This window comes from Glycine max, chromosome 13 (genome assembly GCF_000004515.6).
Source record: "Glycine max cultivar Williams 82 chromosome 13, Glycine_max_v4.0, whole genome shotgun sequence".
In the NCBI taxonomy this organism is placed as follows: domain Eukaryota; kingdom Viridiplantae; phylum Streptophyta; class Magnoliopsida; order Fabales; family Fabaceae; genus Glycine; species Glycine max.
The window spans coordinates 34,045,103-34,062,009 of record NC_038249.2 but is presented as its reverse complement, the minus strand read 5'-3'; the positions used below and the strand labels follow the sequence as shown (position 1 = coordinate 34,062,009).

Genomic DNA, 16,907 nt, shown 5'->3' with positions numbered 1-16,907 from the left:
AGGCCATGGTGCCACCACAAGCAGAATTTGCGAGGCAAGCCAGAAAGGATGAGAGGAAAAGGTGTAATGATAGTGGAAATTTGACACAATATAATTGCATTTCCGTGGTTGAGGTCAAGGGGTGAAAGGATGAGTAATGACGGTAACAACATAAAATTGCCATTTTATCTTTTTTTCTTCTTCTCTTGTTTTAATTAAAACTATTCATTTATTTTTATTGGATCTTTTTAAATTAATGATTCGGATTACTTGGTGTATTGTTTCATATATCTTATTTAGGATCCATTAAACTTATAAATTGAATAAAATACAAAGCTGCCAAAAGACTGTCCATAATATGGGTAAATTGCTAAGAATATATAAGAATGCCATAAATTGTGACTTCTATCATACCGATTATCTGGTGAAAATTATTAGATGCGTGACATGTGATGCCTCAGTCATTTGTTTGCAATTTTTTATGGATGCTGCGTAAGACGGTATAGCAAGGTAGAAAAACATTAATAGGCTCCCCAGGCCATTTTTATGTTTTCTAATTTCATTGCTCATTTGCTAATAAGTATATTTAGCATGATCTTATGTGTTGCATTTCGTTCGCGAGCATAATTCTACTCCGTCAAAAGAAAAATCCACTCAGACAAGTTACTGAAAATGAGAGCCAATTGCAACATGGCTCCTCATCTCATCTCCATCCAAATTAAACGGTTGACGTCTTAATTGATTGTGCTCACTGGAGTATTACCGACATTAGTCTAAAACATGCTCGTGTAACAGAGAAAATAAGGGCAATGTTTACTAACACTTGGAGTAAGTAAACCATTTCCAAGAACAGGGTGAAGTAAATCATTGTAAATCGCAAGTAATGAAATGTTACAATAATGTACTAAAAGAGTCATCATCATACCTAAGCATGGTACCCGCTCTGGATGCATGTACAATTTATATGTCTTCGAGGTTTCATATTCAACGAAGGAGAAAAATCTCTAAGCAGTCCTAAAAATGTAAACTGAAATCCATACAAAGTATGTGCAGATGCACCGCACCCACAAACAGCAATCATCCATCTAGAATTCAAGAAGACAATAACTTGAGAAAATTCAAATCAATACACTATCATACTAATGTACAATAGTAAATGTTAAAATGTAAATCATTTAGATACAAAACATAAATCCATCGAGGTCAGGGAAAGCAAGGCAAAATGGAAATGACGAAACATTACATGGCTACTCCTCAAGCCTAAAAGCCAAAGAGCAAATGATCACGACCCTAAACAAGAAAACAGCCATGTCAAAATAAAAAGTTGCAAAGACAGTCTAAATGTATAAAAAACTTTGTAGCGGCAGTATATTTAAAAGTACGCGATCTCAACAAATTGCCCATTTTACACAGACGTGTTAAGTTTAATAAATTCCAAATCACGAGCTTACAGACCAGAAATTGTGGCATTCAGCATCACCCTGAGATTATTAACAGCATCCAAGTCAACAAGAACTACAATTTTTAAGTGACATTTTGCAAACAATTTGAATCTTAAGTTTGACATAGAACACTGCAACATCATAATAATGTTTTTTCTACTGCAGTAATAAACTAAATAAGTAACTGTTACATTCTGCATGGAGGTTCATTTCAAATTATATGTATTATCAATGAGTGTGATAGTTCGATATAAGTGTGGTTATGGATGACATTAAATTTCATATGAACATTCCCACTACCATACATACAGTATAAATACAAATAGTATCTAGAAATTAATATCAAAATGAAATTATAAAGTCCAAACTAATTGTTACCAATTTAGGGTCATTCATTTACTTTCAGCAAATACTTGTTTGACATTAAGGCATACACTAACAACTAAAAAAAATCCCAAAAGAAAAAAATTACTTGACCACCTTTTTTTAAGCGCATCTACATAAAACCTTGCTCGAACCCTCTGTCATACATCATCATTACAATCTGAGTGAATACAATCAATCAGTATGATCTTCATGTGATTATCTCTAAGTGAATGTTAATTAATAGAGGTCTACAAATTTAAGAAAATGGGATGCACTAACTAAGACAATCCATAATACTTTTTTTAAGAGAAGGAGAATGAGATAGAGAGGAGCATTGCTCATTAACTCATAGTGAAAGTTCTTTGTTATGAGAAGCTATAGCAGATAAATTAATGTAATTGGGGAACTACTAAGAAATACCATTGAATTGCACCATAGCCCCACATTAGTTTTCATGAGATATGGTTTTCAGTATCTCATTTTACATTCAATTTAGAAATTTTATGCTCTTCCTAATCTACGGAAGTCAAGTTCTCAAAGCTTCAAAACCCAAAATTTGAAACAAATCCATGTGACACCATCTTTGATGCTTGGTCTTCATCTAGTCTTCTCTTGCCCTACAAAGAGGAAAAAATATACATCCTTTCATTGTGAGAGCAAGAGAGAGAACCTAACCCAAAAAACAAAAAAAAACTGAAATGTTTGAACAGCAAAAATAGTTGGCCATAAGCACCCACCACTTTCATTTGACACAAACCTTCCCTACCCATCTGGAATGCGTAAGCAGAAAAATATAAGAAAACATTTTTTTATCTAGTAAAAAAAGTTTACACCCTATTTGTGTGTAACACAAAAAAACAGAGAAAGAAGTGAAGTCAATGTTGCACTATCAATTGAACAGCAATGAAAGTACTAAGCGAGACTTTCATAGGGTAGCAAAATTCAATTTTCAAATAATCCATTATGGAAATCAAAATGATATAAAGAAAAATCATTCACCCATTATATTCTAGACAAAACCCATCCATAAATAAAGAAGAAGAAATCACAATTAGAAATTAGAACTCACAGACCCAAGTAAAATGGTGTTTGCAGACAATCAGGTAGAATAACAATTCATTTCATTTCATTACAGAATCCAATGTTGGCATTTCATAACAATTAGCTCTTGTATGAATCATGTCTCATTTCAGAAAATGGAAGTAAAGAGAAAAGGGAGGGAATACCTTCAGGGGTCCAACCGTAGGAGTGGCGAGACACAGAGAGCATCGAATTCAGCAATGCAGAAGCAGTAGCACTGTGATAAGGAAGCATCGATTCCACGCAGAAACTCGCTTCCACCGGTAACCTATATATATTCCGCCAAATAAATAAAATGTTTGAGAAAATGCGATAGAGATAGAGAGAAAGAGGAACAGCGTTACCTGAAAACGCGATTGGAGATTGAGGTTTGCTTTGGGAGCCGAAACGGAGATCGTGCAGGCTTCGTTCTAGCTCCGGCAGCCAGATTTGCCGCACCGGCAGCTCGGGAGACGGCGGAGCGCAGCAAACACCTGGCGGCGGACATCGTCAAGAATCAACACCAAGGGGTTTTGCCTTCCGGTTCTGGGGTTTTGCATTTTTTTTTTGCTTTGTTCCTACTTTCGCTCAAGCGCGATGGGCTTGGATTCTCTTTTTGGATTGCTGCTACATTGGACTTCCTTGGGCCTAGTAACATCAAGTGCTTCTTCATTGGGCTATTGCTTCATGCATCCCAAAATTTGCATCCTGCACCTTTCTGAAATGTTTTTTTCACCTACTGGATTTGACCATCTGAAATGTAGAAGGTGTAACCATTCCGGAATGTAATTTTTGATTCCGGATTGGCCAACCCAGAAGCTAAAAAGAGTGCAGGAAGCAACAACCTCTTTAATTACTTCACCCATCAATAAAGTAAATTGTTTATTATAAGAAAAAATAACATTTAAAGTAAAGTTTTCGATAAAATATGTATTATCCTCAGTATTATTTAAGTTCTGTAATAAAGTGAAAAAAATATAAATGTGTCTATTATTAATTTAACTCTTACGATTTCACTTTAAATCCGAGGGGAAAATTCCAATGATATTGTTATAGAAAGTAGAAAGGGCAATAGCGACTGGTGCGGTGACGTGCGTTGAGATTGTAGTTAATGTATCTACACCTAAGTGGGTCATGCACGTACTTTCTCATATGGCATCCAGCTTCCATTTTTTGACTTCAGTGCTGATATGACTAATATTCACATCTATATGTACCCGTATCTGTCAGATTCCAGGCCCTACAAATTTGGATCCCCCCGAATACGCTTTTAGCAATGCTCCAAATTATGCTTTATCATGTCTTGCTCTTGTTTTGAACTTTAAGACACCAGAATTTATAAGGATGGTTTGCTTGGGTTTGTGTGATTTTCCAACTAACCCAAAATTTAAATGGTTGTACCGCAAGTGAAAATATTAGTAAAATGAACTATAGTCAAAAGGTAAAACAGAAAAAAAGCAATTAAACTTGGATTCTAGTATGAAAATACAAGTAACCTTTTTTTATTATATTTCCATAGTATGTAGTAAAACAAAGATACAACAAACTTGGGGAAACTTAAAACGGGTCGTGTAAGAAAAACTGGCTGAAATAACTCGAAATCATTAGTGAATAATTGGTATTCTCAAATGGAACAATGATGTTCTAGTTCCTTGAACTCTTCTTACACTTTCTAATCTTTAGCAAGGGTATGCAAATGACTCGAGACATATCCATTCCTTGTACTTTAGAGCCATCAGAACCGGAACTCTTCGCTAATTTCTTCTTCCTTTCTTCAAACCTCAGTGAGTTTGGGAAGTACAAGCGTCCTCTGTCACCTGGTCTAATTCCAATTAGCTGTGCAAGGGATACACTGTTGTCTTGGAAGAACGATGCTGTTGACTGCTTGTTGCAACATAAGAAGAGTAATCACAAGGTTTAATTCAATTATTATAGGAATTGCTAGTATTAATGTTGGAAAAAAAAGGAGAAGAAATTCAATGCTCCAGGAAATTATGACACTAGGCATATATGATTATTTTTTTTCTTATTTTTTGAGATTAGCCTTGAATTTATTTTAAATTCTAAAAATTTGGTCAATAATATTGACCACAAGAGAGCTTATTCTCATCTTTGGGAAAATGGGAAAATAAATGCCAGCTACATGTGGGTGTCACAAGATTCCTTTCCACCAATAACGGGGAAGCTCTCAAGTCCTAAGGACTAGAAATTAAGCTGTCATTAGTTTCATTTGTACACACTTGCCTTGGACAGTTGGACATTATTAATGTTCCAAAGTGATATTTCTTCAATGACAATGAGTAAAAGCATTATATCAAACCAACTGTGAGAAAGGAATAAGAATAGAACACCTCAGTATCAAGGTTAGAGGATGAAAATGAAGAGAAACTGGTGGATGGCACGTGCAATTGGTAAGGGGCCATTGAAGCTGCTGGGAGGGATTCCCCAACTCTAAGTCTCATCATGTTCAAGAAGCCAAGCCCAAATGGCCAACCAATAGGCATGTCATCATTCTGAGAAGAGATGACAGAGAAATTAGCAATACTAGATACTTTCATCGTGTTTAAATAAGTGCAAATGAAAGGTTACATAATTTCAGTAAAAAAGATATGCATGTCAAAAAACCATCAATGCCTTAATTACAAGAATTTTCAAAAGTACTATGTGAAAATTAAATTTATGATGAATAAAATGATATCTCCTGATCTCCTCTATTGGAACGTTTAAAATCATACAATAGATATTATCAGTACATAACACCTATTATGTTATATGCACTTAATTTCATCATACTGTATGATTTCAATTCCTGAACATGGATCAAGTTGATCTCACTAAAGATTATGGTTTTCACATTCTCTTAATTGAAAGAATAACTAAATGGGCAGGGAATGTAAACCCAAAAACTTGAAAATGTGAAACAAAGCCTCTGTAAATATGATTTGTATGGTGTAGGTTTCTCCTAATTATGAAAAGAAAAAAAATGACAATCGATCTAAGAAAAGATAAGGGGGAAAGGAAGCTGTACTGAATTGGAGAAATTACAGTGATGTTTCTATTCAATAGATAGCAAGCTAAAAAAAAAGTAGTGCAATACGGAAGGTACCATTGCTGCCACTTTTTGGTAAGGGTTAAGTGTCAAGAGAAACTGTCTCACTTTCTTACATTGTTGGAGTTCTACTATGATATCCTCCTCGTGGTAGAAGTATCTATTCTTCGCTATATGAATCTAGTTGATATGACAATGCAACTCTTTCCTAGCAGAAGTGGACAGTCTTAATATTATTTTCCTAAAGTCCATCATAAGCTTTTCTAATAATGAAGTATATCCATCAAAAGAATCACATACAGGGGTAAAGTCAGCAAGATATTTGTGTCTTTAGATTCCAAGGTTCAGACAACTCATTCTGATCAACTGGGAAGGTAGGTTCCATCTCAGTAAATTCTATCGGATACTAATCCAGTAATCCTCGTTTCTATACTTATTTAAAGAATCCTCACAAATCACAACTAAAGCTTCAAGCATTTTTTTTTTACAACTTTACAAGGATAATTATTGCAAATTTAGTTGTTTGTTTCTTATTCATACATTAGTTTTTCTACTTATCACCATGATGCCTAACTGAGGCTAATTTTCCACTCAGAAATGTAAAAGAAAAATATCCCGGAAATAATAAGGGATATAAAGTTGGGAAAAAAAGTGATGGAGAGTGAACTGTCGGCAAAATTAGCAAATGATTGGTGTTCAGCGTATGCTTAAAAATGCAATATTACGATTGTGGTCTATATGGGCTCATTTTTCAGATATTTTCAAATATATTATTATTAACTCGTGTTGTACATCTTAAACTGTTTCTTATTTTGTTCCCTCCTGCTTTTAGATTTGGCCCACTTCATTTGCAACTCACTCGGACTTATACTTATCAATATAAAATATAAAGATTAGTAACTCAAAATAAGATGGATGGTTGTACAGATAATTTTTTCCATTGAGACAGACATTTCGATGAAACTGCACCTACACCATCTAATCATGACATGAACAATTTGATATGCCTCTCTCATGGCTATAACTCTTTAGCTACTAAAATTATTAACATCCAATTAGGGGACCAGTATTTTTTCACCCCGTTTTCGGTACTACATTAAAAAAGAGAACATGTTGATATAATTAGGACTGATGTATCGGTTCAAGTTACATTCCAACAATTATGTTAGGACAACAAACTTTGATGGTTTTAATGAAACGTTAGTTCAAGTGACTACCGATTCAGCAACTACTAACATTATGGTGCTAACCAAAGACACTAATAGGGTCTTTACTTTATGTCAGTCCATCTGGAAAATTCAAATGCCATGCACCTTGGTAGACAGGTTATCTTTTCTTCATATCAATCCATTTGGAAAATACAAACTTTGCATACTTGGATGACATGCAAGATTACTTTTCAGAAAACTATTCACAAAACATTTCAAATCCTAGAACCAACAACAAACTAACAAAATAGCAGGAATTCAATTCACATTTCATAAAACCTGACAATCAAGAATTGTAATAATCTAACAAGATAGAACAAAATAAAATCTGTGCCTTAGGAACTGATTCTTATCTACTGCAGGATATAGACTAAGCATCCATAGAGAGCAAAACCAGAGCCAGAAAAAAGGTTCAGTTTCATTCCAGTTTAAACACTTAACAGTCCAAACATATTGACATCTGTGGATCAAATTACATTAAACAGACCCCAAAAGATGTCTTGATCTTTCACTGACAAAACAGTGAACCAACTGATAAACAAGCTGAAAAGGTAGTAGATGGGGACAAGAGATACTGAATGCCAGAAGAAAATGGAGAAAGAAGGCACAATGTGAGAAATGAGAAAACCTTTGTTCTTATTAGTGCAAAAAAATACAAGGAAAGCACAAAATTAGTACCTCTGCAAGCATGGTGTCTCTGCCCTCCCCTGAGAAGTTTATGGGAAAATGGTGATCACAGAGAAAACTGAGAGCAAAGTAAAAAAAAAAAATGTTTTGAGGAAACCAATGGTGAATTTACGTGTCTCCTAACTAGTATTCTTCCTTAAACATCAGACATTTAAGAATCTGGTCCCACTGGACCTGCAGAACATAACTTGAGCTAAGCCTTTTGTTTTGAGAAACTGTATGCATATAATTTGTTTGTGCAATAAGTAAAATAAAATACACAAGAGAGAGAAAGAAATGTACCATGAGAGGATTTATCTAATAGAAAGAAATGTACCATGAGAGGATTTATCTAATAGAAAGAAACGAAGAAAAAAATAACACCACAAAAGGTATTAGATGAATAATATTATAATACAACCCTTTAATTTTTACCCTAAGAATTCAAATTTTGATAAGTAAAATCAAAGCAAAGAATTAACATAGCAATAAAGAATAAGAAAGATAATGATAAATTAATAACAGATAGAGCAACATATAATTGGAATAAGGCTTTAATTTAGTGCCATATTCAAAATTTCTTACGTATAACACTTGAGAAAAAGAAAAGGAGTGTAGTAGTAATTGATAAGTGATACAAGAGAAGTGAAGAGGTGTTATTCCTTTATGGGGCATTTAGCTTTTGAGTTTGGTGGAGAAGGAGACATCAAAACGGTTGGGAAGATATATCTGATCTATTATGCGATGTTTGGCTTAATTAGTAAAAGTGATGGATTTTTTAAACATTTTCTGTCGCCATTGATTGGTGAAAAAGCGCTTAAGTGGCAGCAAATTACTTCGCTGTTATAATCAGCGGTTGCTTATTGCAACACGCAAGTGAAATCTTTGTTCAAGTTACACGTAACTGAATTTTGTTTACTATGGATACTGTTTGGTACGACACGGTACAGTTTGTTTGTTTGTTTTTTCTTTCTGAATGTAACACTATAATTTAATTTGAACTTATATTTTATTATATTATTTCTGATTTCAAATATAAATTTTTTTATTATCTCAAATATAATAAAATTTTAAGTAATTTGATCTTATTTAATATTATCATATCTAAAATATTTTTTATTTAATTGATATGTTATTTTCAATAACTATATTGATGTAATTAATTATGATAACTAATTTTCTTAATTAATTAGTCTGATATTTTTTTTTCTTATAGTATTTGAGAATAGATAGAGGGAGTATGTTAGGTTTTGTTCGTTGGAATTGAACATAATTAGAAGATTTACCACTTCACTTACTTTGTTCAATTAATTAAGTTAGATTTTCTTTGGTATATGAAGTAATTTTTAGTTGAGTCTATAGAGTAATTTTTAGATAATTTTGTTTGGAGATCACAAAATAAATTTTTTATTTATTGATTTCATTTTTTATTTTTCAAGACTTATCCATAGATATTTTTAATTGTGTAGAATAATTTTTGTTGAACATATCAAAATTAGTTTTTAAAATATAATATTAGAATAAATAAAAATTATAATAAAAATATTTTTATTAATTTTTTGTTTTTTTAAATGTTCACATATAACATGTGGATATATGCTTAATGGGGGTTAGCATGCGGGTAATGGGGTAAATAATGGGTAACTATTATTCATATTCGTCTTGTCTTATATGTTGTCACTCTTAATTCTAATAACTTTTTCATTACTATAGTCATGATTTGTGTGTAATATGTGTAATATCGATATTTTTTTTCAGAAATATTGATGTTTTTAATTTAATAAAAAAATATTATTAGAAGTAGGTAGCAGAAGTACCACAATACACATGATAATAATTATAAGAGGGACTTGGTGCAACGTAACTACGTAAGTACTACTGTACTAGTATTGTAGCAATACCGGCCAATTTTTTAAATCGGTCATATATGGATCGACTTGGTGCCAAACGATCAATTGTCAAGGTTGTATCAGTTGGGCAGTGGGCTTACTATTCTCACACTCATTTTTACTAACTTGATCCCCTGAACTTTTTTTATTTTTTCTTTCAAAAATACTATTAACAAAAACACGTTTATGTAATGGTCAGTATTTTTTTTATGGTAAGATTTGAAGACAATATCATACGATGTACAATAACTCATGACCTTATTCAACTAAATGAATTAGATTCCCTCAATTTTTGTAATGGTGAGTATACAACTTAAAGTTGTTTCCGTTTAGTTAAGGAATTTCAAACACCCCTTTCACCGATAAACCTATATATCAATCATCCCTTTCATCAATTACCAATATCAGCACTTATGTTAACATGTATCAATACCATTATTAATATGAGTAAAGTGATAATTGGCTTACTTAAATAAGTCAAAATAAGAGAAGTGAATATAATTGTACGGAATAAGTTTAACATAACATGAAATAATATAAAATAGGTGACGTGAGAATGAAAGATTACAAAATAAGTATAACATAACAGAACATGAAACCATACAAATTACAAAAACAGTGAAACAATTCTGTAGATATATACAAGATAAAGTCCATAACATAAAATCCAGGTCTTGTTCCTCCTCTTCCTTTTATATGTATGTACACCTTGTTGGAATGTCTGAACGTAGAGTCTCAATGTTTCCTGTGTGAGAGTATGATGGTGGGTGCCGTAAGTGGCCATCCTCATATCAAGTAAGGTCTAAAGATTGTAAGTTATCCTTTCAACAAAACCGCACTCATGATGCTTTTGCTTAAATAAGGCTGAAATCATCAAAATTGATGATCTTGGAGGGAGATATGCTTTTGCTTCTGATTTGTACGTTCTGGTAAAAAAATTCCTCTATGTAAATATATGTTCTAGAAAAGTTTGGTTTAAGAAATAAAATAGATACATGTATAAATATGTTACATGCTCAGACATATACATTAAAAGAATCTGAAATGCCCTTTATTTAGGCAGGAAAAAAAATTGCTTCTATGACAAACACAATATTTACTACTTTTTAATATATAATGATTTCTATAGTTTTTTTTTTGGGCTGTTTTTTCTTTTCTGTAATGAGCAAGAAGTTAATGAACTCTGATATTTATATTTTTTGGTGAATATTAATGAACTCTGGTATGGCCATACGCAAATTTGATTATGCCAGGGAGAACAAGTATGTGGGAGAAACATTTTCCTCTACGTCATTCGATGGTACCATTGATGAATTTCCAGATTACTCTACCCAAATCATGAAATGGGTCTCCATACTCATAAATTTACCCGTCTATAATTGTCCAGTGTATATTACCATTCCAGGCCATTTTAGTAACCCTCAAGTGTCTCAGATTTTGACCACAGGAGGAGTTAGGTGTTTTAGGTTACCGGTCAATTCATATGAAACCTAACACTTTCAATTTCAACACCCCACTCTCTCTTTTGATCTTCTCTAATCTGAATTGAAATGGTTATTTTGTTATTTGGGTTAAATTCATTGCCAATAAGATGCTCTATTCTGATTATTTAATTAATTACAAGCTGCCTACCTCAAGACTTTGGATTCCATAAAATGTACTTTTCCATCGTATTAGGGAATTTCCATACTTTTTTTATGGAAATTTTTTGGGTCAACTGTATATTTGGTTTCTTAGAACATCTCAAAAATCAATTTTAGGCTTTAAATTATATTTTTTTTGTTAATATATAATTTAACTGAAACATATGTTTTCAGTCACTGATTAAAGTCTAAAACCATGTAACTTATAGTAAATATACAACCTAAAATACATATTAAGTTTTTTTTATAGAAACTAAAATCAAATTTCGAGATATTTTTAGTGATAAAAAATATATTTTATCGAAACAAATTTATAAACTTAGGTTTTCTACAAGCTACACGAGTACTACTATTACACAGTTACATTGAAAACATAACGTAGTATCACAAAACAGTACATGATTATGAATTATATGTAAATATTAAATTAACCTTAAACGATTTTTAAATTACTAATTAGTGTATTATTATAAGATTATTTTATAAATAAAGAAGATGTGTGACTTATGTGAAAATGTCAATAACTTCCCACTTCTATGTTCAAAATAATGGTGACCTCTTGAATTCAGTGGCATCAAGCCTACAGTTATGACTTATGCAAATAAACAGTTTTTTTTTTTTTTGTTAAAAAAATCGATGTGTTTTCCGCACCGTAATTCGCGGGGAAACTATTGGCCAGTTGATTTGTTTCAACGTCATAAGTTCATAACATGTGCTTTAATGTATCCTCATCTGTAAGGAAAGTTTTGTTTCTAAATTATTTTGTCAAATGGTTGCCCAGTACAGTTCAATTTATGTGGCAGCAGATAAAGACATGTAACAGGCAATACAGCCGTAGTGACTAATTATTCCGCTAGGTAGACATAGCTGTTCACATTTGTTTCTTGCCACACTAATTAAACATTCATCAATCAATAATATAGTAGTTGAAACAAATTTTCCACCTACAAGTAATTTGCGTCAGTCCCCCTACAAGTAAGCCACAAGATTATCTCAATTTAGTGGGACATATTATGTACTTTCTTTCTATGAATATGATCAAATCTTGATCTTCCTTATTTGCATATAACTAGATAGTAAAACACCAAATTGCAGTGTTGAGTGACCGGAGATTTGTATTTTTAACAAATTCAGCTGTTAAAACTAAACTGGCAAATTTTAAAAAATTAAAAAGGGGAAGTCCTTCAATGAATGAACCAACTTGAACAGAGAAAGGGAGTGCACCACTCAACTTCAGTATACAATGTTCAAATTAAAAATGGTATCTATCTGAATTTCAGGGTAGATGGAGTAGGTAAGGAAAAATGGGATTTTTAAAACTATTATCTTGTTATTTCTGTTTGTCTGTGTGCCAGCCACTTTTCTAGTCTACCCTCGTATTGTGCTGCTTTGAAAGACAAAAAAAAAAATAAAAAAATAACGAACAAAAAATATATAACTTACCAAAAAGGGAACAAAAGAAAAATAAAAATGAGAGCAAGAAACAAGCTTACTTCACAATATTATACAACTTATTAGTTAAGCAAAAATTACTCATGCTCTCGTAGAGGTATTTCCAGATCATGACAGAGACAACGCAATCCGGAAGCAAGACTTAATAGAAGTACTACTAAGTAAAAAATAAAATAAAAGCCCTTCATAGTTAACATATCCTTTAACTTTGTGTTTTCTTGAATCTAAAACACAATAAAAACATTAAACACCCATAGTGGATACTCAAAAGTATAGTGAACTCTTTACTTTGCCAATGATCCAAGCTCATGGCTCGAAGTTCTCATGTTCATCTTCAAACTCCTGCTGGTTCTGGTTCCCGTTGTAGTTGCCACCTCTGTTGTTGTACCAGTTGTTAGTGTTCACTTCCCTTGATGAGTCACCATAGTTTGTTGGATTGTACTTCTCGGCGGCAACGTCATGAAAGTATTTTCCACCCTCCAAAAACCTTGTGTCACTCATTCCTTGCCTCTCACCATTGTACCCGTTAACGGCATTGTTGTTGTTGTAAGTATTGTACCTGTTATTGTTAGCATTGTAATTGTTGTTGTTGTTGTAGGAGTATATGCCATTGGCAGCATCGTTGTTGTAGTACTTCTGGTTGTTGTTCTGATAGGAGTTGTGATACTTGTTGTTGTTGTTGTTGTTGTATTCTTCTTCTGTGTACTTTGTGTCACTTAACTCATATTGGTTACCCTCATAAGAATCCTTGTTGTTGTTGTAACCGGTTTCGGAGAACCTTGTGTTATAGGCATCATTGTTGTAATACTTGTTGTTGGAGTTCTCAAACTCGGTCTTGTAGGGGTGGTAAGAAGTGGGGTTGGTGGTGGTGGAAGGGACTTGGTTATACTCATCATGATGACCATATAGGCCATAGCTGTTTTCAGTCTCCGGAATGAAAGGTGGTTGTTGCTCTGGCTTGTTCACTTCTGGTGCTTCTTTGTTGGGAAGTTCTGTCTCTTTGACACTGTTTTTGTCAAAATGGGTGACTTTGCTGAAGAACTGGCTGTCTCTTGCACTGATTTGAAGAGCAAACAAAAGGGTGGTGAGGAAAAGGAAAGAAATGTAGTTTGATGAGGGAGCCATTGGTAACAGAAGAGAGGGAAGGTGGTCTATACTGATGAGAAGTTGTGCTTGCCTAACTATCTTTATATAGAGGTTCTTAAACCTTTCTTTTTCTCTCTCCCTTCAAAATTTTCCCACTTATTAGGTGTAAATGGGACGAAGTTGAATGGTTGTGGTCCCTCAGAAAGAAACTTTAGCTGATTAACCATGTAATTGGATCCCATCCATATGTGATGTGTGTCATGAAGTAACTACTAGTAGTTGTTTTAGGTGCATTTTGAGGTGATAATTTGCACAGATGTGAATCATGGTAATTCAAACAGGCATTAAAACTATCTAATAAATATTAATTAAAATTTCTTAAAAATAAAAAAAAATATAAATTTTACTACGAGTATGATTTATTTAATAAATTTTTAACTAAGACATGTTAAGAATTAAATAATGTGTTAATAGTCGTCTTCAAACTAAAATGAGTCCTTCTTATTTCCATTTTTATTTTTAGTCATATTATGTAATAATGTGAGGACCGAGGACTCTGCTTGTATCGTTAAGGAAAGCAGCATCACTGTAAGTGCAAAAGTCTAGTCATTAGTTGGATTCAAAGCTTTCTCTTAGCCTCGCCCTAAGGGAGCTTACCATTTAATTAGCGTCTTTGATATTTCTTTTATTGCAAGCTAACTCTTTATTGGCTAGTAGTTGTACCATAGATTATGACGCAACCATTGCATTCGTAGGTGGTAGTTTTCATTCCCGTTGGATTCCAGCCTTAAGAAGGTTCTATGTTTGATTTACATTCATATCTAGAGCGGTCCATAAACACACTAAAGTGGTATTGATGGTGCTATCAATTGTCAAAAAAATGATGCAATCAAACTCTATCCACTCGAATAAAGATCTCGGTTCTAAATCATTGTATTTTAGTAATATATTATGTACAAATATGAATTTGGCTCGCCCATATAAAACTAGAAGTATCAATCGTTAGAATTGTGATAAAAGATTATATAATGGATTATAAAATTATTAAAATGTAATATTTTCATATTTTTAATTAGTAGTTACATAATTTTATGTTTATCCATCTATAATACATCTCATTCTTAAAGACTCAACTTATTATTACGTGTAGATATTTATTCTTTGAGGCCCTCCTCTCCAAGTCGTAATTAAATAAAATAAATGGTTGCGCGTGGTAGACCTGACATATTGATTAACGGTAAATAGACGCCAAAATTAGCTTTCACATTTTAGTATTTTTGGACGCATAGTCATCATATATCATAACTCCATCGATCATGGTATTCCCACCGAAAAAAATACGGTGATTGATTAAGATATAGTCCAAAAATAAAACTCAGTTGTAAAATTAATGAAAGACTTATATAACGGGGCATATGATATTGATAATGTTCTAAAAAAGTTGAAGCTTGGAAGAAGATAAGGGGACAAAGGAAGAATGAAAACAAGAAGGAGGGAAGGAAAGGCCTAGCCGAGTAATTATGCGTGGATTGAGGAGTTGGTGGGACACGAAAACAATAGCATTTGGTGCACACAGTATGTGCCTTCCATGCTTTGTCTACCTTGAGAGTGAGGGTCCTCGAGCAAGGGTTTCTTATTCAATCTTCCTTTGGGGAAGTGCATACTCAAAGTCAGTGTCGGGTCTGTAACTGAATTAGACTTATATCTCTTTTGGTTTTCGCAATTTTAAATTTGAGTAAATTACTAAGACAAACTCTTAAAATTAATGATTTCGCTTAATATCAGTAATGAAGACTCTTTTGATAAATGAAATAAAGGTGAAATTCACTTTCAAGGATGTTATTATTACTTCAAACTGTGACAAAACAAAATGTGTTCCTTAACCTAAATAAGCATACTTTTGCATTATACTACTCCGGATCATTATGCAAATCCAAGTTCATGGTGTTGGTAAGATACAGGGGTAACAGGACACTTTGTGACTGTGTCAGGTGTAAGGTGTGGTGGAGTAGAATTTAGCCTCTTTTTGTTTTTTTTTTTTATAAATCTCGTTTTTGGTTAGGTTTGTTGATTTACTAATCTGCTCTTGTACATTTTTAAGGGTGCAATTGTTGTCATACATACCAACTACTTTGGGGTCACTCATGAAATTATTAGGGATGGTGATGTTACTAAATTTTCTTGATGTAGGTATATGTAATGAAGGAGGGGGCAAGGTGGAATCTACATGTAACTGAATTGGTTGCATTAAGCACAGACAAGAAAAAAAAGTCTTGAATAGGTTGCCAAGATGTTGCATGTATTAGGTGGAAGTCTCAACAGACGAAAATAAAATCCAAATCAGTTTTTTTTTGTGTGTGTATTTCTGACAATTTTATTATTTTCAGATATTGCATTTCTTGCAAACAGTTCGATAAACTGTGTAAAAGCAATTAGGAGAACCATCATAAGCAGGTACACGCAAAGAAAGAGTGGAATAAACAATCTGACATTGAGAAATTTATGGCAAACAGGTTTCCGTGTAGCATTTGTGTCCAGATCTGAGATCTGTGCCTTTCTCTGCTCAAGATTTATTTTTTATTTGGTTATTAGATTACCCAACAAAGGGTGGAAGAGGGTGCACCTACAATCATTCATGGATTTTAATTTTATAAAGGAAAAGTGTTAAAAATTAAAATTCTGTTACTGGACTAGTCTGAATCCCCCCTCAAAAAGAGTAAAATGGTTAGACGGTTAAATCCTGTACCATAATTAGAAAGAAAACTGGTTTGATTGAGGCATTGAGCAAAGTTGTTTGAAATATCTGTTTAGAAGATGATAAATATTTTCCAAAGCATATTTTTAAATGTATTTTAATTCAGGTGGATAACCAGAGAAAAAAAGTAAGTTCTGACAGTATATTTTCAACTAATAATTCTATCAAAGTGCAAAAATTAACAAAATGAGTTGTGTTATGGTCAATAAATGAAATTCTATCCAAGTTTAAAAGATAATAAACTAAAAAATAGTCAGTTCTGATACTATATTTTCAACATGCGCTCAAGAATACAATTTTCATTGGTATTTTT

General features: G+C 32.9%; 3 protein-coding genes across 9 annotated transcripts; all 3 read right to left on the bottom strand.

Moving 5' to 3' along the window:
* Positions 1 to 808: 808 nt before the first annotated feature.
* LOC100797119 (protein NUCLEAR FUSION DEFECTIVE 6, mitochondrial) lies at positions 809 to 3,656 on the bottom strand. Of its 5 annotated transcripts, none has more exons than XM_006594510.4 (3): positions 3,212 to 3,515; positions 3,014 to 3,135; positions 809 to 1,064 (listed from the first exon to the last, which is right to left on the bottom strand). In XM_006594510.4, the coding sequence occupies exons 1-3, from the start codon at positions 3,352 to 3,354 to the stop codon at positions 1,057 to 1,059; spliced, it is 273 nt and encodes a 90-aa protein (XP_006594573.1). In that variant the 5' UTR covers positions 3,355 to 3,515; the 3' UTR covers positions 809 to 1,056. The 5 variants fall into 5 exon arrangements, with proteins under 5 accessions (XP_006594573.1, XP_003543031.1, XP_006594574.1 ...); XM_003542983.5 differs by lacking the exon at positions 809 to 1,064 and adding an exon at positions 1,088 to 1,269 and having other exon boundaries at positions 3,212 to 3,656; XM_006594511.4 differs by lacking the exon at positions 809 to 1,064 and adding an exon at positions 1,088 to 1,460 and having other exon boundaries at positions 3,212 to 3,513.
* A 670-nt stretch (positions 3,657 to 4,326) lies between these two features.
* Positions 4,327 to 8,421, bottom strand: LOC100305820 (uncharacterized). Of its 3 annotated transcripts, XM_026124791.2 has the most exons (5): positions 8,355 to 8,421; positions 7,903 to 7,964; positions 7,782 to 7,810; positions 5,198 to 5,359; positions 4,327 to 4,727 (listed from the first exon to the last, which is right to left on the bottom strand). In XM_026124791.2, the coding sequence occupies exons 3-5, from the start codon at positions 7,791 to 7,793 to the stop codon at positions 4,491 to 4,493; spliced, it is 411 nt and encodes a 136-aa protein (XP_025980576.1). In that variant the 5' UTR covers positions 7,794 to 7,810; positions 7,903 to 7,964; positions 8,355 to 8,421; the 3' UTR covers positions 4,327 to 4,490. The 3 variants fall into 3 exon arrangements, with proteins under 3 accessions (XP_025980576.1, XP_006593343.1, NP_001237158.1); XM_006593280.4 differs by lacking the exons at positions 7,782 to 7,810; positions 7,903 to 7,964; positions 8,355 to 8,421 and adding an exon at positions 5,953 to 7,741; NM_001250229.2 differs by lacking the exon at positions 8,355 to 8,421 and having other exon boundaries at positions 4,351 to 4,727; positions 7,782 to 8,183.
* A 4,369-nt stretch (positions 8,422 to 12,790) lies between these two features.
* On the bottom strand, positions 12,791 to 14,118 carry LOC100795711 (protein E6). The gene has a single exon (XM_003542979.5). It carries the CDS (start codon positions 13,876 to 13,878, stop codon positions 13,060 to 13,062), a length of 819 nt encoding a protein of 272 aa, XP_003543027.1. The 5' UTR covers positions 13,879 to 14,118; the 3' UTR covers positions 12,791 to 13,059.
* Between the last annotated feature and the right edge of the window lie 2,789 nt (positions 14,119 to 16,907).